The sequence below is a fragment of the Pangasianodon hypophthalmus genome, chromosome 17 (genome assembly GCF_027358585.1).
Source record: "Pangasianodon hypophthalmus isolate fPanHyp1 chromosome 17, fPanHyp1.pri, whole genome shotgun sequence".
Lineage (NCBI taxonomy): Eukaryota > Metazoa > Chordata > Actinopteri > Siluriformes > Pangasiidae > Pangasianodon > Pangasianodon hypophthalmus.
In genome coordinates this window covers 16,752,110-16,774,489 of record NC_069726.1, presented here as the reverse complement: position 1 = coordinate 16,774,489, position 22,380 = coordinate 16,752,110, and the positions used below count along the sequence as shown (strand labels likewise).

The 22,380-nt window shown below is 39.2% G+C and overlaps 2 protein-coding genes across 3 annotated transcripts; one reads left to right on the top strand and one right to left on the bottom strand.

The window, feature by feature from the left end:
• Nucleotides 1-11: 11 nt before the first annotated feature.
• reep5 (receptor accessory protein 5) lies at nt 12-6,946 on the bottom strand. The gene is made up of 5 exons (XM_026941609.3): nt 6,700-6,946; nt 6,385-6,478; nt 2,764-2,902; nt 1,959-2,127; nt 12-328 (listed from the first exon to the last, which is right to left on the bottom strand). Exons 1-5 carry the CDS (start codon nt 6,815-6,817, stop codon nt 279-281), a joined length of 570 nt encoding a protein of 189 aa, XP_026797410.1. The 5' UTR covers nt 6,818-6,946; the 3' UTR covers nt 12-278.
• A 3,884-nt stretch (nt 6,947-10,830) lies between these two features.
• dcp2 (decapping mRNA 2) lies at nt 10,831-21,096 on the top strand. Of its 2 annotated transcripts, XR_003404425.3 has the most exons (12): nt 10,831-11,147; nt 12,717-12,868; nt 13,470-13,597; nt 13,704-13,802; nt 14,214-14,366; nt 14,477-14,589; nt 14,694-14,789; nt 15,212-15,338; nt 17,121-17,189; nt 17,309-17,360; nt 17,674-17,768; nt 19,935-20,068. XR_003404425.3 is itself a non-coding variant. In XM_026942012.3 (11 exons), exons 1-11 carry the CDS (start codon nt 11,095-11,097, stop codon nt 20,057-20,059), a joined length of 1,167 nt encoding a protein of 388 aa, XP_026797813.1. In that variant the 5' UTR covers nt 10,832-11,094; the 3' UTR covers nt 20,060-21,096. The 2 variants fall into 2 exon arrangements, 1 of the variants encoding a protein (XP_026797813.1); XM_026942012.3 differs by lacking the exon at nt 17,674-17,768 and having other exon boundaries at nt 10,832-11,147; nt 19,935-21,096.
• The last annotated feature ends 1,284 nt before the right edge of the window (nt 21,097-22,380 follow it).

Genomic DNA, 22,380 nt, shown 5'->3' with positions numbered 1-22,380 from the left:
GGCTCGGATGATAGGAGGTAAGACTTTCATTTACTGGGAGTGAAGCACAGCAGTCGAGCATCACTGGTATTCGGTATTATGTGAAATATATATTTAAACGGAACTCTCGCAGGCACTGCTATTTGTACAGAGAGAAATTGAGCAAAACCAGCAGGAATATTCCAGTTGTTTACAAAGACACACACAAAAAATAAAGGCAACATTTATTCAGGCCCGTGATCGTCCTTGGGGATTTGTACCAATAGTGCATACTGCCGTGGTGTCTCCCCCACAGCTGCTTAGGAGCTCTTTTTTTCCTCAAAGATGATGTTAGCAGTGGCTTTCTTGGCTAAAAGGAAAGAATAATAAGCAATTAATATACTAAATACATAAAGAGTAAATCTCAAAACATGTTATAAAGGTCTACATATAAGTCTATTGGGGAAAAATAAGTCTGTGCTTCTTTTACTTCAGTAATATGTAAAGTAATTAAATACTCCATCAACAAAGGTAGAAAAGTAATTATCCCTAGATAAATTTGCTACTTGTCAGAGCTAAGCCCAGCTGATTACACATCCCTTTACACGAGATATATATATATATATATCTCAAGAATGTATCAAGAAGAGTCTCTAGAAAAAAGCTAGTTACTAGTCTGCTCTAAGCTAATTAACAATTAACTCTGTTATTAAATAACAGAGGACACAAGGGATGCAAAACAAATATACACTCACCAGCCAGTTTAATAGGAACACCTGTACACCCACTAATTCGTGCAATTATCCCATCAGCCAATCATGTGGTAGCAGTGCAATGCATAAAAGCATGCAGATACAGGTCAAGAGCATCAGTCAGTGTTCACAGCAAGCATCAGAATGGGGAATGATGTGATCTCAGACATTTTGTGGGGTGTTGTTGATACCAGACGGGCTGATTCAAGTATTTCAGAAACTGCTGTTGTGGGATTTTCATGCAAACAGTCTCTAAAGTTTATACAGAATGGTGACAAAAAACAAAAAACATCCAGTGGCCATTCTCTTCTGACCTCTCTCATCAACAAGGCATTTCTGTCTGCAGAACTGTCAGTGAGATCACCTTTTTTCCTTGTTTGATGAAATTTACCTGAAGCTCTTGACCTGTATCTGCATTGTTTACTGCCACATGATTGGCTGACTGGATAATTGCATTAAAGTGCAGATATCAAGGTGTTCCTAATAAGGTGGCTGTTATACATATGTGTATATATTGCTACCTACTAATTGTCAGTACAGACCTTTTAGCCTTTTGGTGAATAGGATTCGTATTTTAGGTCTTATAATAGCATTCATTACTCTAAAACCCCATAATTATCTACAATTAAGCTGTCTAGTGTCTCTATGTAGTCTGTCTCTGTGCTTTGTCCCAATAACTCTTACTCATTAGAATGAATTGTAATAAGAGCTCCTTTATCAGACACTAGTTTTTGGGATACACCCATTGTTTGATTCTGTTTTCCAGCCCTTTTTGTCATCCAAAATTCAGACATGTAGGATTTCCATCTTGGCCTGCAAATATCAGGCCTTGTAATGGCACCTGATATGGATTTAGCACTGAACACTTCTAAATATCCCTACAATCATGTTTTTTTAATGCTTGACATTTTACTAAGACCACTGACTAGACCTGATTTCTAACATTTGGAAGAGAGTTATTCAGAAAAAGGGACTCGTATCTATAGGAAGTGCAGTGACAAAATCACTGCTCTGACATGTTTGTTCAGGCAGGGTGTGTTTAGTGTTTCACAATTTTCCATTTAATAAATAGGTGACGCAAGTGGCTGGAAGCATTACCCCATGAGGTCGCCCAACACAACAACAAAGCCAGCAGGTAAGCGTAATCCCTCATGAGAAACCCAAGCACTTCATGGATCATTCCATTTCTTAAAAAGGAAGTAAACAGCAGAACGCAGCACTGCTAGAAATCATTTCTTCTATTATTACCTTCATCTTTAAATTTATCTGCAGCCTCGGATGCTTTGTCCTTGATGTCCTTCACCACAGTGTCGATCCTGGCCTCGTTCCTTAGGAAAAAAGGTCGAATGATGCGCGTGTAGATCTGCATGGAGCCGTTAGAAGGAGTCGGAGCCATGCACCACACCAGGAAGGCGCACTGAGACAGCAAGAAAAAAATACATCACTACTCAAACTGAAGCACATGACCTCAGAGACAACACTTTAAGAGCACAGTTTAATTACACTGCACAAGACGTGTTTCGCTAAGACAGGAGTCTCACTAGAAAAATTAACTGAAATGGTTACAGTATCCCACAAAACCTTTTGATAATTAGGACCTGGGCTTGAAAATATCTGAGATGATCATGTACTGCCTGGGGATATTCTAAAGCATCATAGACAGAAGATCTATTGTACATGAAGAACATGTCTGTAGCAGGGTTTTATAACTCACACAGATTAAACAATCTGGTTTGTTTTCCCAATATTTCCCGTTCTATATACTCTCATTTCGACATTCCCCCCATTGACTGATTAATCTATTTTAAAAGAGAAGGACTATCAGTCCTATCAGTCATCTTAATGGCAAAGCCTGAACAAACATTCCTGTCATCCCAACCTTTACTCCCAACTTAACAAATAAAACTGTGTGACTATTGACAAAGCATCTGAAAGACAGTACACTGGGAGGCCAAATATGTATACATATAAACCATAAAGACAGGTGATAGGGTGGAGACAGTAATTTATCATCAAAGCACACACAGACACACAGACACACACACAGACTTACCTTTCCTATGTAATAGAATGGAAACCAGGACAGGAAGATGTCAGCAAAGAACTCGGCCACGCTAAACACACCGTACACAACCCAGTAGGTGAGCCATTTTGTGTCGTCGTCTTTGTCGGTGCTTTCAATGGCTTTGATTCTGCAAACAGGTAGAAGGGTTTGTGAATTAGGGCTATGTCATTAACCTGCTCCCACAAAGACACACATACCACCACCACCATGTTTCACATATTCTCATTACTGTATACACATATACAGTATCCTTCTAAAGACAAAGTTAGTAGGTGTTCAAAGAGTGAAACAGAAAAATGACTTCTAGTGTGTCAGGTATCTAGATAAAATACGGGGTTTGATGTCTAATAGCAGAACTATTTGTAATGCATTAAACAAAGTGACAAAACATATATTCTCTTTAGACAAAACTGGCAGATACAGCCTTATTTGGCTTTGTCACACTTTCTCTGTAAAACAGCTCTATTCTGAATACCAAATTTGAAGACGAGTAGCAGATATTTGTCTCTGCGCCTAGTTGCATCGCTGTGCCTTGAGCTGTTAATTGCGGATTGTGTGTGAAATGATAAGCAGATTAAGGCATGAACTTTTCATAGAGAATTCCAGTATAGTGGACGCCAGTGAGTCAGAAGTACTCGTGGTGTGTGGAGCATGTGGAAGTAACTAGTAGCAGGCCTCCCTGTTGCCATGTGGGTAATGCATGAGTCACAACACGCTTCAGTGGTTTAGCACAGAAATTTCGCAAAAAAATGCATAGCTTAAAGTTGATTCAAGCTTCTAAACACTGTGGTGTCACAGTGTGCGTGACAACTGACACACTTTTAAAAATACAACATCAGTCTTCCTGTGCATAGGTAGGAAGTAAAGCCCGCAATACTGAGTGCTAAAGATGATCTGTACTGTTACGCAGTACTTGGGAAATAGGTGGATGATATACACATGTACAATACTAATATAATTTTTTGTTTAGCTTTTCCTTTGTACCATGATGAAGAAATATACTGCCATGACTTGCGCATTTTCATATGACCGCACGTGATTACACTGTCTACACATAAATAATTACTTGGCAATCACACACTGCAATCATCAAATAGCAATATCCAAATTATTAAGCAAATCATAATTAATTAAATTGGCAAATTATAGCTAATTATATAGAGAGAACAAAATACTTAGACCATTTTTCAAAAGAAAATATTAATATATTACTGTATAATATTGTAAATAATGTACAACATTGTAAAATATACACTCACTGTCCACTTTAATAGGAACATCTGTACGACTGTTCGTTTGTGCAGTTATCTAATCAGCCAATCATGTGGCAGCAGCACAATGCATAAAATCTTGCAGATACAGGTCAAGAGCTTCAGGGAATGTTCACATCAAACATCAGAATGGGAAAAAAGTGTGATCTCTGTGACTTTAACCATGGCATGGTTGTTGGTGCCAGATGGACTGGTTTGAGTATTACAGAAACCGCAGATCTCCTGGGAGTCTCACAAACAAAAAACACTGAATACGTGACAGTTCTGTGAGTGGGAATGCCTTGTTGATAAGAGAGGTCAGAGGAAAATGGCCAGATTGGTTTGAGCTGTCTCTCAGAGCCTCTGCACACAGGATGTTTTTTGTTTTTCGCACCATTCTGGGTAAACTTTAGAGACTGCTGTGTGTGAAAATCCCAAAAGATCAGCAGTTTATGAAATACTCAGTCCAGCCCATCTGGTACCAACATCCATGCCATGGTTAAAGTCACAGAGATTACACTCTTTCTCCATTCTGATGTCTGATGTGAGCATTAACTGAAGCTCTTGACCTGTATCTGCATGATTTTATGCATTGTGCTGCTGCCACATGATTGGTTGTTTGGATAACTGCATAAATGAGTAGGTGTACAAGTGTTCCTAATAAAGTGAATAGTGAGTGTAGTAGAGTTAATTCAGGCGATGTGGCACTTTTTTGTAAACAATATTTTAATAATATTTTAATCTATTTATCTTACTTCCTTTTTACTTGACCTTTTACTTGGTTAATTGAGAGTTCTTTTGTTTTAATCGTAATTAAAAATCCTTCAGAATATGAAACAGTACAACGAATATTGTGTTTGTGGAGAATAAAGAACTACTTTACGTTGGGTATTTTCCCAACTTCCACCCTAAGTTCACTGACTGGTCTATGGTCGTTCCTCACTACACAGATTTTTTTCCCCTTCTTCTTTCTAGGTCTGCTCTCTTTCTGCCTTTCTCTCCTTTCACTGCTTTCTCCCTGACTGCTGTGAACCTGTGAAGTCACGTTCTCTGTAAAGGTTGTCAAACAATTTGTATCATATTTGTCACAATATGTTACACATCTTGCGCACTATCAAAAATAAATAAAAGCATGGTAACATTTCAATGTTATTATACAGCATTTAAAAAGTATAAATATATAAAAAATATTAAATAAATATTTAGATCATCCAGATATTGTATTGTAGATCATGTATTCCAGCCTTGTGCTCAGTGTTTCCAGGATAGGCTCTGGATCCACCGAGACCCTGACTAGGATAAAGTGCTTACTGAAGATGAATGAATTTGAATTGGATAATTGATATTTAAATACTAATAACTGATGACATGTTGTAGCTTTAATAAGATTTAACAAGTGGCCTGCTTTATCTAACACTCTCAGATTAAGCAAACCACCCATGCCAGCTATACAACAGGATATGGCTGCTTATAATTCTCTCATTCACAACAGGTTACACTTCATATCATGAGAATTAACTTTTATAACAAGTTCCTTACCATGTTCTACACCGAATTACTAACATCAGGGCAATTAAACATTTAAGATGATTTAGGGTTTAATTTGTCTATTCATCTTCAGTAAACGCTTCATCCTGGCCGGGCATGTGGTGGATCCGGAGCCTATCTTGGGAACACCGCATGCAAGAGGTACGAATACACCGTGAATATGACGCCAGTCCGTGAGAGCACCATGCGCACACACGTACGGACCTAGTGGAAGTTTAGAGTCGCCAGTCCACCTACGTCTATGCATTTGGGAGGTAGGAACAAACCGGAGAACCTGGAGGAACCCCACCCAGACATGTTGTAGAACATACACCGCTCCACACTCCATCTGTAACCCGAGCTCATGATCGAACCAGGGACCTTGGAGCTGTCAGGCAGCAATTCTACTCACTGCAGCACTGCGACTGGATAAATGATTCATTTCCCAGCTGAATTTATTGTGTGAAGTGTATGATATATATTTATATATTGTCCCACTGGGATATCCGAGCTGCATCAGTGAGCTTTAGCAATGTCATGCCATGCACTGTCATGCCTAAAGTAGTAGCAAGGCCTTGTTCCAAAACCGCACCCTACTGTACTGGTTAGTGAATAAAAAATAGTATGCATCTTAACTAGCTGGCACACTAGGCAGTAGGGCAGTGTGCTGTTTGGGACGCTTGCACACGCTGGGTGTGTGTTGCGTTGATAATAACTGGGGCACAGACACGGAAGCATGGCAGAGCCGTCTCATGTTACTGTAAGCTGTAGTTACAGGGTGAAGTTACAGAGTGTTTTTATTTAAATACACATCAGTTTAAAGCAGACTTACGAGATGTAGGCAGGGTAGACAAATCCGATGAGATTGCAGAGCAGTGAAGCGCCATAACCGATGACGAGGTAAACTGAAATCACACCGATGACAGCTGGAGGAACAGAGAGAGAGGAGGAAGAAGAAAAGCGGATGAATAAAGCATCATCATCATCATCATCATCATCACCATGAAGCTAACGCGCACTGAACATCAGATTAGCGTTTCATTCCTCTCTGGAATACTCGTAGATCTGTGTATGGACTAATAAGAGCTTTAAATAAAACCTACACCATGTAATTTTGCTTGCAAATTGCGGAAACACAGGAGCTCACCGAGTGCGATGTAAGATCGGTTCACTCCGGTCTTGGCCTCGATCTTCGCCAGCACGTCCGTCATGACGTTTTTCTCGTGCAGGAACTTGTCGAATCTTTCTTTCAATCCTTGAGCCATGGTTTTTTGCTCTCTATATAACAATTAGTCGACTAGGAAATAAAGTTCGTTACATACGACGCCCACATAGAGCAGCTCAACCTCCTCTCTCCTTCTGCACAGATGCTGCGTCAGAGGAACGTTAGAGCCAGGGTTGCCAGATGTGAGCAAAATTTCCAGCCCAACCTCACTATATGACCAAAGGTTTGGGAAAACCTGACCATCACAGTCAGCCACATGTACGTTTTGAACATCCCTTTCCAGGTTTAGTCCCTGTTTGCTGTGATAATACCTTCCTTTTTCTGGGAAAGCTTTCCACTAGATTTTCGAGCGTGGCTGTGGGGATTTGTGATCGTTCCGCCTTGAGTATTAGTGAGGTCAGGCGCTGATGTTCACGGGTTCAAGGGTTGTTTATTTGTCACATACATATTACATATATATGATGTAATGTAGTGAGATGTTTTCCCTTAGTGCCTCGTCCCACAGTTCAACAATGATACGTAATGTTAGGCGAGGAGGTCTGGGGTGCAGTCGGCGTTCCAGTTCATCACGAAGGTGTTCAGTGGGGTTGAGGTCAGGGCTCTTAATGCTACCGCATACAAAAAGACATCCTTTATAATTGTGTGTGTCCAACTTGTGGCAACAGTTTGAGGAAGAACAACATATAGGCGTGATGGTCAGGTGTCCACAAACCTTTGGATTATATAGTGTTCATCTCAACGAGACCTGAAACTAGCTCAAAAAAAGGTCAGACATCAGAAAAGTGAACAGATTTTGTTTCTCTTTCTGAGTCTTTGCGTGGGAAATGAATTCACTGTAGTGTGCACACATTTCTGATCTGCAGTCTCTGCAGTGTGCCTTTTAATACAGCCATCATCCCATATTCCCTCTCCCAATGCTTGCAGTATATCTTAAAACAAATGTTTTTTATACACCACAGATACACGGTCTGTACGTACACATTCCCTTCATCTGTCATAGCCTATGTTTGTGGAAAATGATTATATTTAATTCTGATTATTTGCTTTACGACAAGAACTTTCACCCACAGTCTTGTTCAAAAAGAATGCCAAATTAATAATGAAAATTAAAAAAAAAAAAAAAGGGATGGCAATTTGAAGCAAACTTCACCACCCTGGCAACCCTGGTTAGCGGTGACGTCACCTGTGGGCAAATCTCGTGCGTGCGTGAAACGTCTTTAAACCTTTGTAAATCTGTGTGATATTATGAATTCGCTGAAGATTTCTATGATTATTACTGTTATATACATTCTGAAATGTTATACAAGTCCTCGCTACTTGCACGTGTTATTAAAATAAATAAATAAATTACTCCAGACCACACCCTTCCTCACTCACTGCCCTCACTGGCGCACCCGAGACTGCACAGCTTTGTAAACACAGGGTGTCAGGTGAGCTGTAGCACAAGGATGCATCTGCAGAATAATCTGGTTTGGCTCTACTGGTGCAAAATAATAATTTTAAAAAACCACATAATAACATTCCTTGCTTCTTATACAAAATAATGATGATTTAACATTAGCTAGATATGATTTATTAAGTCTGGATGAATTGCACAGGAGTAATATATGTCTCTGGATGATATTATGATGCAGCAAGTAGCTGCCAACTCACAGTTCCAGGGTCCCCGATATGATCCTGATTTGGTTACTGTTTGTGTGGAGTTTCTCTTGTTCTCCCCATTTCCGTGTGTGTTTCCTCCACGTTCTCCGGTTTCCTCCCTCCTCCCAAAAATGTCAGTATGTGGATTTGCTACTCTAAATTGCTTTAGATGTGAATGTGTGTGAGTGTGTGTCTGCATAACTTGTAAGCCAATATTTCATACCCTATTCAGAGAATTATTTGGGATTCAGCATGTGTTATCTTGATATATAGTTGAAGCCAAAAGTGTACATACACCTAGGCTAATGATATCCAATCTCATTTTTCACAACAATTCATGGTACCAAACATTTATTTTGGCAAGTCAGTTAGGCCTCTACTTTGTTCATGGCAGAGGTAATTTTAAAACAATCAATTAGAGACAGATATAATTCACTATATCAGAATTCCAGTGGGCATAAAGTTTACATACATCAAGTTGATCATCTCTTTAAACCTTCTGGAAGATTCCAGAAATCTGGCCGTAATGATCAGTGCTGTGTATGGAGGAAAAAAAGGTGAGGCTTTTAATCTGAAGAACACCATCCAAACTGTGAAGCATGGGGGTGGGAGTGTCAAGATGTGGGAGTGTTTTGCTAGAAAGAGAACTGGTGCACAACTAAAAATAGATGGCATCATAAGGAAGGAAGCAAAACTGAAGCAAAACCTCAAGACATCAAGTAGAAAGTTAAAACTTAGTGGTAATTGGATCTTGCAGCAGGAAAATGATCCTTAGCATACCTCCAAACAAAATGGCTTAAAGAAAACAAAGTGAAAGTAGTGGCATGGCCTGACTTGAATCCCATAGACAATTTGTGGACTGAACTGAACAATCGTGTCTGAGCAAGGAGGCCCACAAACCTGACTGAGTTACACCAGGTTTGCCAGGGAGAAAAGGGCAAAGATTCCGGCAAAGTATTGTGAGAAGCTTGTGGAAGGCTATCCCAAGAGTGTGATTCCAGACAAGCATTTAAAAGGCAATGCCACCAAATATTAACAAAATGTATGTAAACTTCTGACCCACTGAAAATCTGATATAGTAAATCAAAGCTGAAAAAAATCTGTCTTTAGCTATTATTTTAAAATTATCTCTTATGGGATTAAAGTAGATCCCCTAATTGATGCAACACAGAAAATGTAGTTTTAAAAAATAGAGTTTGAATGTCTTTAGCCTAGGTGTATGAAAACTTTTGGCCTCTAATGTACATGGTTATTCAGAATCAGTTTTAAAATACTAAGGTTTCTTTCTTTAAAACAGAGTGTTGCAGTTTGGACATGAGAGTGTTTAAGCAGACAGCTGAAAGTCCTCTGGACAAGGATAAATCTGTGTATACTTTTTATAGCCAGCAGGTTCTCAAATAAACTCATCTTTAGCTGGGTCTCGAATCACACACCATGACCTAATACTTAAAAGTGCTTACTGTCTTCTAATGTAGGAGATTAGCACATAGACCATACTTTCAGGATCAGGCTAGTTATTACAATACCATCCAAGAAATAATGTTTAAATGCATGTGATGTAAAACAGTAAGGTCATATTGTGTTTATTTTAGGTCAATAATAATTACAGTATTACGAGGAAGACCACAGACCAACTCTCTATCATTATGTTGTTTTTATGTCTGTTTCCTGCCCTCTTTCCTGGCCTCTTCCCTTATGCCAGCGGTTCCTAACGCTCGTCCTGGAGTACCCCATAGTAGTGTTTAGAAAACAGTAAAAGTGCAGAACAGGGGGTACTCTAAGACCAGATCTGGGAACCTGTGCATGATGGGACAGTTTAATAAAAAGTGTTATATCATCACAGATTCAGAAAAAAGCTTCTTTCCCTCTGTCATCAGAGAAATCATCTCTTCTCTCCTCAGTTCCTAACGCTCTCAGTCTGCACTGTCCAGTGCTTGTTGTCCTGTCTTGCACTATGTCGTACTGTTTATTGTTACCAAGTTACCACCAACACAGTTATGTGGCAATAACGGAATCTTGTATTTTATATATATATGAAACCTAGTATTTCTTATTTTCCTATATTTATACGCATTTATAATCCATGCGTCATTAGCTGGGCAATTATAATAACAACACATCATTATGCTTTTACCTATAATACATTTGTTCGTTCATATTTGTGAGCACAGTGTATAGTTGTGTACACTCTAAAATTAAGTTTGGGATTTGAGTCACAGCCCCAGCTTGTGTGTTTATACACACTTCCGGGTTAGGTCAGCTGAACTTGCTAGCGGTTTCTGTGAACTACATCTCGATTGGCTGTTCCTGCCCGTCAGTTACGTAGAAGCAATGCGATTGGCTGAAATGCCGCCGTTAGCTCCAGTACAGGATGCTATTGGTCCTTATAGCACCTTTTCCCTCCCTCACTGAAATGTTTTCCTGAAGTCCCGCCGAGGAGAGAGAGACAATATTTTTAGCCGATGCTACTCAGCTAGCTACGTCGTAACAAATGCAGATGAACAAGCTAGGTGTATTTTCAGCGTTTTTCTATATTTTGTTAAATACCTAGTTTGTAATTGACATGGCAGCGTCTCTTTGTCGCGACGGTGCGAATTAAGCGAGCGCGGTTGCTTTGCACTGTTTATTTTCACCTAAGCAGGTTTGCTAGTTCGGTATGCTTTTACCCTCATTAACATGGAGACAAAACGAGGGGAGATTCCCAACGGCGTGTTGGACGACCTGTGCAGGTACCTGCGTAGTTTAAGTAACTCTTAAACAACCAGTAAAAAATAAATAATAATAAAAAAAATGCCCACTGCAATGAACACCACGCCAGCGCTTGTTAATCAAGTTAATCCAGACTGTATATCACTCCCAGACCTCTAAAATACAGGCTAAAGTGGCTAATGCAAGAGAGAGCAAACTAGCCGCCTGTTTAACGGTTTCTTCTCGCAAACATGTGGGTGTGTGTTTTATGAAAGAATCACACTTGGCAAAATAAGCTTCAGCGAGATAAGATAAGATAAGAGTGATATCTAACGCTGATTATAAAAGATGAGCTTTGTGAAATCATCCTTGATGTGAACCGGAAGTGGTTCTGGCTGTTGTGCTGAAATATTATTTATCTGTGATAGAGAGAAACATGTGACTCATTTCTACACACAGTTTATATAAATATTGTGATTCTTTATGTGGTTCAGGGATAAAAAGTGATTCTGCTGCCCTAAAAATGAGTGTTGCAACACTCTCTCTGTACAAAGTGTGTGATAGTCTGGGAAAACCCTTCACATGCTCCAGTGTGAGCCATAGAGACTATAGTTCATGAACTGAAATATTTCATTTTTACATGTATCTCAATCACAAGTAAAGCTCTAGCATTTTAAAGTGTTTTAAATTTTAAAGTGTCACTCTCCAAAAGTGAAAAGGGAGAAAATTACATTTAAAGATTTCATTTCTATCCTAAAGACACCACTTCTCTACATTTAAAACCTAACCTACCTATGGCAAACCAACATTACCAAATTTTAAAGAAATAAGTTCTCACTTTAATTATCAGCATCATCCACATCAGTCTCTGCCTCATCACCAGAGGTAAAAGTAATTCATGACATTTAAGCACCAACCTCATCGTCATCTCTTCACTCACTCATCTCCGTCATGCATATCGGTGCCAAAGTAATTGTTTTTAATTAATTCAGCCCATTCTCTTCTGTTGATTACATTTCTTGTTATTGGTGTCTTTTTATTAGCTCATTTAAACATTTTAAAACTTTGTCCGCTGTCATTTGTTCAGAGTGTGTAAGCGTTCTTCTCTGTTTTAAGGATGTGATGGTGCAGAAGCATCGCAGACATTTTGAAAGCTGGTATCTGACTGCAAACTGAATTGATTAAGCTTATGTCCATTTCGTTGTGACATGTAATTATCCAAAAATTTGATATAATCATGAGAAAAGCACACTTAGCTGGTGAGGTTTTAGACATCTCTTTGTGTTTATTAAACTGGATCTTTAAACAATGATCTTAACAAGCAGACGCCAAGACAAAGTGAAAGTGATTCTGTGTTTTGGTGAAATATATTTATGTTTTCTTAAAGAGATATGACAGTAAATTGTTTGCTGAAAAATTTGTTTTTCTGCCAAATAGTTTGTGAAAACCTTTTTATTATTTATTTTAATTTATTTTTTTTTACTTATGGCATTTTACCAATTTTCGGCCACAACGACATCTGACAGGTTTTTCTGGGCCTCCGTGTCATGTGAACTGTTTCCCAACATTGCCAGGTCTGATTGTTCAGTGCTGATGTCTTTCTCCTGTAGTCGCTTCATCCTCCACATCCCCAGTGAAGAGAGGGACAATGCCATCCGAGTTTGCTTCCAGATCGAACTTGCCCATTGGTTTTACCTGGACTTCTACGTGCAGAATACACCAGGACTACCTCAGTGTGGGATAAGGGACTTCGCCAAAGCTGATATCCTGCTGTGCTTAACACCTCTCAGAAATGAAAATAAATCATTTGTTTTAATCATAGAGAAAATCAATCTGCTTAATCTTTTAGAAGAAAACTAAACAGAGGTTGCTCTTGAGTTTGAAAGTTGAATTGTTCACAACGCGACAAATAGGATCTATATGAGTCAGTTTTATAAATGCATTTATCTTCATACAATACAAGATAGAGCTTCGATTGGATATTGGCCGAAACCTTGTACTCATCTGGTACTGACATGCTTTTGAGAACAAAGCCAACACTGCAGTCTTAACAGAAACATCAGTAGTATGATCGTGATGTACTTTGAGGCTGTTTGTCAGTGAATATCTCACATACTCACAGCATAGAATCCATCAGTAGATTGGACAGGAAAATTCGATACAGAACGATTATGTTTGGCTGATGTCATCCCTTACACTTAGTGCAAAGCCATGTCATTTATTATAACATCAAGGTATGGTCGCCTGGTCATTGAGAGCAGAAGCAAACTATACAGAGTAGTGTGATTGGTAAGCAGCACATAGGCTACATCCCAAATGTCTAATTAATGCCTAATTAATTTTCCTTAACTTTTTTCTTTTACTTTTTAATCACTGTCCATTCCTGCTTCCCCAAGGCGAGGATGTTCAGAAGGTTTTAGATCAATGGAAAGAGTACAAGATGGGTGTTCCTACATATGGTGCAATTATTCTGGATGAAACCCTTGACAATGTGAGTATGTTACAGCCAGAACTAATAAAGATCCCTTTTTTTCAGCAATCAGAAAATAATCTACATGAAATCTTCCTCTGTCAACTTTTGCATGCAATTTGTGTAGGTATTACTGGTGCAAGGATACCTGGCCAAATCAGGATGGGGCTTTCCTAAAGGGAAAGTCAACGAGGATGAAGCGCCCCATGACTGTGCTGTACGAGAGGTAAATAAACCCACTGAGGAGCTTCACTATGCTTTGGTCCTGGAAGAAAAGTATAGCATGACTTAGCAATGCTCACTTGATGCTTTGACTAAAGGTTCAGTGAAAATCAAACTTCCAGCTTTTCACTTGTTTTAAATGCAGTCAGTCAGCTATTTAATTTTGTATTGGTGCATCAGTACTAATATGACTAAGAAAAAATAGAAGTAACTTACCTAAATCTTTTCTATAAAAACACCTGCCTGATTAAGCAACCCTAATTGTTTATTAGTAACATTAGCCTTGAACCGCCAGTTCAAAAATGGAAGTTTACTTCAAAAAGAAGTAAACTTGAGACCACAAGCATGTTTTGGCAATGTAAATTTTAGATTTTAAATTGAACCATTTCTTTAATGTGCTTTATATTTGCTGTAGGTTTTAGAGGAGACTGGTTTTGACATCAGAGACCGCATCTGCAAAGACACCTTCATTGAGCAGAAAATCACAGATCAACTCGCTCGACTATACATAATCCCTGGCGTACCAAAGGAAACAAAATTTAACCCTAAAACCAGGAAAGAAATAAGGGTGGAGTATCATTTCATTCTCTGTTACTTAAAAGGCAGTTAATTGATGACTTGTTGATTCAGAACAGAGTGGTGATTTAATAAACATTTTTCTTTTGCTACTTTTAATAGAATATTGAATGGTTTCCTGTTGACAAACTGCCATGTCACAGAAACGACATGACCCCCAAATCCAAGCTTGGCCTGGCTCCCAATAAGTTTTTTATGGCTATACCTTTTATGAGGTATCTTCTGTTTTATTTTTTGTCATTAATCCCAGTGTAAATACCAGTACAGTGATTTTTGTTCATTGTTGAATATTCAATTTGGTACACTACTCTCCTCACAGACAGCTCAGAGAATGGATAGCCAAGCATAAACTGGAATCAACAAGCAGTGATGAGGACTTTTTATCCAATGGCAACACTCCATGCAAACCTTTTCGGTGAGCAAGATTGTTTAGTATAGTTTTGCTCTAAAGGTGACATGATCAATATGAATAATGAAATCTAGCCTTGCTTTTCCTGATTGAGAACTTGTGTGTGTGTGCAAATCATTTTCTACAAACAAATCAGAGATCCACACCGACCAGTGGTGTGCGAACTCTGTCTAGCTTTCCTGAGTACCACATGAATCTACATATTGCTGCAGCAAGGCTTCATTAGGCCATCCCCCTCATGCTGTGAATGTGTTCTGTGGACTCTAAACACTTTGGAGTTGGACATGTGTATGATTTTAATAAAGACAGCTTGTCTCTACTTTGAGAATATAATTATGTGGATTATATTATATACCTTATTATATAATTGTGAATATAAATACATATGCCAATTTTTTTTTTTTCCTTTAACATGTTTCTTCCCCCAGATCGAAGCCCAGGCGCTCACAGATTGCAATGGAGGCATCTCCATGTGAAGGCTGGACAAAGCACAAGCAGCAGAAAGCTTTTGGGCAGCCTGGTCAGTGTGAGCTTGCAGACTTTCTCAGAGTCAAGGTTTGTGGTTACACATATTTTTATCCATGAACAATAACTGAACCAGTTTTATGTGTAATAATACAGTATATTTTGAATATGTTAAAGACATATTCAATGTTAAATTATAAAATGAATGCACACTATATGTGAACTATATGACCAATTGTTTGTGGACACCTGACCATCACACCCATATGTGGTTCTTCCCCAAACTGTTGCCACACAACTGTATACTATTTAAGGCATAATTGTCTTTGTATGCTGTAGAATTACAATTTCTCTTCACTGGAACTAAGGGTGCCAAGTATGTTCCAGCATGATGGTGCCCCTGTGCATAAAGCGAGGTCCATGAAGACATGGTTTGCCAAAGTTGGTGTGGAAGAACTCAAGTGGCCTGCACAGAGCCCTTACCTTAACCCCACTGAATACCTTTGGGAGGAACGGGAATGCCGACTGCATCCCCAGGCCTACTCGCCTGACATCAGTGCCTGATCTCTAAAGCTCTTGTGGCCTATGAGCAGAAATCCCCACAGCCATGCACCAGAATCTAGTGGAAAGCCTTCCCAGAAGAGTGGAGATTAGTATAACAGCAAAGGGGGACTAGAATTGGAATGGGATGTTCAAAAATCGCATATAGGCATGATGGTCAGGTGTCCACAAACTTTTTGCGCATATAGTGTGTATTGTAAATGTCCCTGGTGGTCCAGATCTTAGTGCTGGTCCCAAGCCCGGGTAAAATGGGTTGCGTCAGGAAGGGCATCCGGCGTAAAACCTCTGCCAAATCAAACCAGTGCGGACCACTGATCTGCTGTGGCGACCCCTAACGGGAAAGAAGAACAACAGTGTATATTGTAAATATATTCAATACTTAAATTCAGTGTGAAATAAATGTGATAGGATACGATAGCCAGCTCCTGTCACAAGCCACCACAATGTCAGCACATACGTACGCAGATAGACAGCCTGGCAAAACTTTGTATTCTCACATACACAAACAGTTGCACAAAAAAGTTAAAAGTTTCCATGTTTATTCAAAAATTTCACACCCATTCTCCATCATCAAAGAGATTGACTCCATTTTGTCACTCCTGACTAAGATTAAGGTCGACAGAATTAATAGGAAATCACAATTACAAATGAAAACAACTAAATAAAACAAATTACAGATACAGTCAGTATCATATGGTGTACCTACTTTAATGACAGCAGTTCTAAGTGTTTTTGGGTCATTGTCCTCATATTGACCGTGTTCTTAAAAGAGAAACAGTTCTGGTGTTTTGATAAAAAGGTTTTTTTTTTTCTTTAAGATGTTTTTGTGTTGTTTTTGTTGGTTATGGTGCATTTTGGTCATGAAATGAACTGATGTACTAAACTGTCTTTTATACAGAGAAAAATAGGAAGAGTTTTGAAAAAACAAACATTGTAGTGACTTGTTAGCAAAAAAAAAAATTTCAGAATATAGCTTTACTTGCTTGAATATGTGATTACAGTATGAGCTAAAAGTACTCTAGAAACCTCAATGTTAATATCCACAGTGCTGATTGTGAACTTTCAGTGAATTTCAGTGTGTGTACTTTTCCAGAAGATAACCAGAAGAGGGTGGTGTTGTTGTAGTGATGAATTTGGGCCCCTACACTGTATTTCTTTTCTCTTGATTGTGTATGTAAATGTGAAGTAATGTAAGTTAGTTTGATATTCTGAATTAAATTAATTTATACAGAGATATAATCAGATAAGCAACAGCAATTTTTCGAATTACAGCAAAATATCAGCAAATATCAAAATGTCATGTTTTTGCAGAACCATAATGTGAAAAGCAATGGGAGGAAGCACCAGGATTCCCCTAATGTAAAGAAAAGAATGAATGAGGTCAGTAGTCAGCAGATACATTTTATATCTCCATTCATTCATAACTAAATATTTGATAACTTGGCGGATAATTTCTATCAGTCTAAAACATTGACGTCTGTATGACAAATTTCCTGTAGAGAGATGAAAAGAAGCTTCAGCCCAGAAGACTGCAAGACAACTTTGATGCAGGTACATTCATTAGTGTCACATTGCCAGAACTGTTTCCTTGACTGAATAAATGAGTAAGTTTATCTAATCAGAAATAGTTGTGTTAGACTCGTGAATATTCATGTGACCAGATGTACCAGCATTCCATGGCTTTCATATGATAAAATCTGGACTTCACAAGTCTGTAATCTCCTTCTGCAGGTGGTTCATGTGGTTGTAGACTATTCACAGGAAATTGCCCCTAACAGATATAAGCCACCATTATAGGACAGGGGGCTCCAATCTTATCCGCAAAGGATCTGTGTGGCTGTAGCTTTTCTTTCTAACCCCTCAGGAGCTGCACCTAATCTCACCTGTGTAATCTGTTGATCTTGGTCTTGAGACTATTTGGCTGGAATGAAAAGCTGCTGCCACTTTGGTCCTTTGCAGGTAAGACTGGAGACCCCTTTTAAAAAGACATAGAGCTCAGGATCAGTCTGGTAACTGTAAATTCATGTAATTAACTCCAGGAAAGCAAATACGATAAGGTTCATTTGGTTTTTCAAGAACTGTAAATGTTTTTATGAACATAAATGAGAATTATCTGCTGAAAGGAGTGGGTGAATTGAGTCCTTTAGCTTAAGCCAAGCAGAAAGAGAATGTGCACTCATTAGCAGATGCTATTACCCAGAGCAAAGTACAAAAGAAATATTCTTTTATTTCATTTTCATTGCAGCATTGCTAATAAAAGCAGATAAACTTGTTATACAAGGATAGGCTTCGATGACCTAATCTAGAAATATTATGGTATGCCACCTTAATATTTAGCCCTTAAAGCTTTAATATAATATTAAAGGTTGTGCATGCACTAACTGGCCACTTTAATAGGAACACCTGTACTGCCCCTGGTCGGATTGTTGGTGCCAGACAGCTAGTCTGAGTATTTCAGAAATCTCCTGGCATTTTCACACAGAACAGTCTCTAGAGTTTACACAAAATGTGTGAAGCACAAAAAAATATCAGTTGAGTGGCAGTTCTGCAGGTGGAAATGCCTTGCTGATGAAAGAGGTCTTTTTTCTTTTTTTTTTGGTCAATCTTCAACTGTCCAGTTTCTGCTCACCAAAGTTGTGATCAGTTGAGTTACCAAAGCCTTCCTGTCAGCTCAGACCAGTCCCATTCTCCTCTGACCTCTCTCATCAACAAGGCATTTCCACCCACAGAACTGCTGCTTGCTGGATGTATTTTGTTTTTTGCACTATTCCGTGTAATCTCTTTATATTCCCTGATCAGCCATAACATTAAAACCACCGAAAGGTGATGTGAATAACATTCATTATCTCGTTACAACGGCACCTGTCAAAGAAGGGGGATATATTAGGCAGCAAGTGAACAGTCAGTTCTCGAAGTTGATGTGTTGGAAGCATGAAAAATGGGGAAGCATAAAGATCTGAGTGACTTTGATAAGGGCCAAATTGAGATGGCTAGATGACTGGGTCAGAGCATCTCCAAAATGGCAGGTCTTGTGGGGTGTTCCTGGAATGCAGTAGTTAGTACCTACCAAAAGTGGTCCAAGGAAGGAAAACTGGTGAACCAGTGACAAGATTATGGGCACCCAAGGCTCACTGATTTGCGTGGGGAGCGAGGGCTAGTCCATCTATTCCAATACCAGAGAAGACCTACTGAAGCACAAATTGCTGAAATAGTTAATGTTGGTTATGATAGAAAGGTGTCAGTACACACAGTGCATCACAGCTTGCTGCGTATGGGGCTGCGTAGCCGCAGACCGGTCAGAGTGCCCATGCTGACCTCTGTCCACCACCGAAAGCACCTACAATGGACAGGTGAGCATCAGAACTGGAGCATGGAGCAATGGAAGAAGGTGGCCTGGTCTCAATCACCATGTTTTCATTTACATCACGTGGACGGCCGAGTGCGTGTGCATCACTTACCTGAGAAAACGATGGCACCAGGAGGCACTATGGGAAGAAGGCAAGCTGGCAGAGGCAGTGCTCTGGGCGATGTTCTGCTGGGAAACCTTGGGTCCTGGCATTCAGGCCAAGTACACCCCTTCATGGCAGTGGTATTCCCTAATGGCAGTGGCCTCTTTCAGCAGGATAATGCACCCAGCCACACTGCAAAAATTGTTCAGAAATGGGTTTTGGAGGAGCATGACAAAGAGCTGACTTGGCTTCCAAATTCCCCAGATCTCAATCCGATCGAGCATCTGTGGGATGTGCTGGACAAACAAGTCCGATTCCACCTCACAGCTTACAGGACTTAAAGGAACTTCTGCTAATGTCTTGGTGCCAGATATCACAGGACACCTTCAGAGGTCTTGTGGAGTCCATGCCTCAACGGGTCAGAAGGGCACAAGGGTGGACCTACACAATATTAGGCAGCTGGTTTTAATGTTATGGCTGATAAGTGTGTATTGCAGTGCATGAAAATCCCGGGAGATTACCAGTTTCCGGAATACTCAAAACAGCCTGACTGGTATCAACAACCATGCCATGGTCAAAGTCTCCAGAAAGCACCAGGGTGACGAAGCACATTTATTAGCTCATTAGCACTATTAATGAGTTTCACGAAATGATGATTTTCTTATCTTTACTCCAGATGCAGTGAGTGACGTTCATGGCTTGAATGGGCAGTCAGAATACGAGCAGATTCACTCCTCAAAGTCCTTCCTTAACTTCAAGTTTGATCGTGAGGCAATCATGAAGTCATGCTTTGACTCCTGACTACCTCTATCTCAGTTCCTCAATTTTAAAGGCACAGCTTGTTGCAGTTTGAGCCATTCTAGTAAACTCGCATGTTCATAATATGTTTATGTTCTTTGAAAAAAGGGCAGTCATATAAAGGTTGTTGGACCAATATGACTAAAAATTGGGGCATATATCTTACATCCACAGTACAACTTTATGTATGTATGACTCATAAGTGCTGAGAATTTTAGATTAGCAGTGATATTATTCAGACATGTGAAATCACTGTTTTATTTCCACTTCCTATGGGGTTCTGGTAAAGATACAAGTCACACAGAGGATTTGTTCTGTAGAGCTTTTGGCACTGAAACAGTAATAGCTTCTCAGTAAAAACAATGCTTCTAGTTTGCCAAGTTAGTGAGTTCAGAACTCTTTCTGATCAACAGTGTTGTATAAATTTAAACTGTAAACTTAAAGTGACAGTTTAATAATAATAATAATAATAATAATAATAATAATAATAATAATAATCAGTGCTTTAAAGTAACAGTCGTTTAAATTTGGGGATCATTTATCATGGAAAAAAAAAAAAAATCAGTCTCATTTTGCTTTTCTCTATGCTGAGCCACGGAACTTGTGATTTGAAACATGCTAAAGCTGGAGTTGTATTATGCTCTGTTCATATAAGAGCTTTGTGATCTAGTTTTACATGATCAGACTAAATTATCACTGTTGTGTCTGCAAAAGTATCACCTTTTTGCCTTTGAATGTGAATCTTTTAAGTGGCAATTACATTGTTTTTAAAGAAGCAACTGTATTTTTCTTTCCATCAGGCTTTAAAATGCTGCTAGAGTTTTACGTCACCTGCACATTTTCTCGCATTTTTCATTCTTTCAATGTCCTCTGTAAAGTGGCACTGATTCTTTCAAAAGTAAATGCAGTACATGTGGAAATCTCACTTGTATGCAAATGTATTTACACTGTTATCCAGTGGTTTTCAGTCTCACCATGTATGTGTAGTTCCTTTTTTCTTTTTCTTTTTAATAAAGATGCTGTTTTTTTGACAGTAATAACAGTGTATTGTTGATTCAATTTTCTGAAGGAAGGATTATGTATACAGTTGCATCTTGTTTGTCCTTGATCAGCTGATAAATCTCTTCTGAGGGACTTTTTCCTGTGGAAAAAGATGCTATCCTTAATAGCTCATTTTCATCACACCACTTTTCAAAATGTAATTTTCCAAGTTTACTCTTTTTTTTTTTCCCTTAAATTATGCTTTTCCTTATCCTATTTCTGTGGTTATTACTAGCTGAGAACAGTTAGGGACATTAAATCACTACATCTAAATTATTTGAAAAAGCTTGCTCATCTAGGCAATTATACACTTGGGTTTAGTTTCCACTTACAAATAAGAATAAATCTACATTTTGTGGCTGTTGGATGTTCTCAGACAGGCAAAAATCTTGCACCAGGCCTGATTCTCGTCAAATTTGACATTTAAATTGCTTTAAAAAGGGAAGATGGCATTTTGAAGAGTTAAATTAATGCCAGAATTTTTTTTTACTGTTTTAAAGGGTAAGCAGGAATGGGGAGGTTTCTGAGGCCAATGCATAACTAATAACTCATCTGATCTAGCAAGTCTGGTGCCACGAGAAATTCCTTGCAGGATGGAATCTGTCTTTCTGACCCCGCATGTTATGACATTCACATCTCTGACTGTATCAACATGGGGGGTGGGTGTCATGGTGGCTTAGTGGTTAGCACTGCTGCCTCACACCTCTGGGGGTTGGGGGCTCAAACCCTGCCTCCGCCCTGTGTGCGCGGGCCTGCATGTTCTTCCCGTGCTTCTTCCTCCCCCAGTCCAAAGACATGTTGTAGGCCGATTGTAGGCATTCACAAATTGTCCATAGTGGGTGAATGGGTGTGCGTAAGTGTGTGTGATTGTCCCCTGCGAGGGGTTGGTACCTTGTCCAGGGTGTCCCCTGCCTTGTGCCCTGGGATAGGCTCCAGGCTACCCTGCAACCCTGTGTAGGATAAGCGGTACAGAGAATGGATGGACGGATGAATCTAGCCACACAAGACCTTTTTCCAATCCAGAGGCCTTCCACAGATATTCAATTCATGTGTAATGTGTTTAGTCTGTGGGCTTTAGTAGAACTTCTCAGCATCTGACTAACAGTTTCATGCTGACTGGGCTGACTGGGAGACAAAGATATTTCTTACTTAAGGCTTACTAAGTTTTAAATCCATTAATGACTATTGTTGTCCACTTTATACTAATTCCAGTTCAGCTCTCTAGTTCTATTTGAACTAGTAGGGACTACTCAGTAAAATGGTTCACAGGAGCAGAAGTTAAT

Excerpts from the sequence above, each read along its gene's own strand:
- reep5 (XM_026941609.3), bottom strand. The coding sequence starts at position 6,817 with ATGGCTCAAGGATTGAAAGAAAGATTCGACAAGTTCCTGCACGAGAAA. Across the intron at positions 6,479-6,699 it reads CCGATCTTACATCGCACTCG|CTGTCATCGGTGTGATTTCA; the intron begins GTGAGCTCCTGT and ends CTGTTCCTCCAG. Across the intron at positions 2,128-2,763 it reads CATTCTATTACATAGGAAAG|TGCGCCTTCCTGGTGTGGTG; the intron begins GTAAGTCTGTGT and ends TTGCTGTCTCAG.
- dcp2 (XM_026942012.3), top strand. The coding sequence starts at position 11,095 with ATGGAGACAAAACGAGGGGAGATTCCCAACGGCGTGTTGGACGACCTG. Across the intron at positions 11,148-12,716 it reads GTGTTGGACGACCTGTGCAG|TCGCTTCATCCTCCACATCC; the intron begins GTACCTGCGTAG and ends TTTCTCCTGTAG. Across the intron at positions 15,339-17,120 it reads CAGACTTTCTCAGAGTCAAG|AACCATAATGTGAAAAGCAA; the intron begins GTTTGTGGTTAC and ends ATGTTTTTGCAG.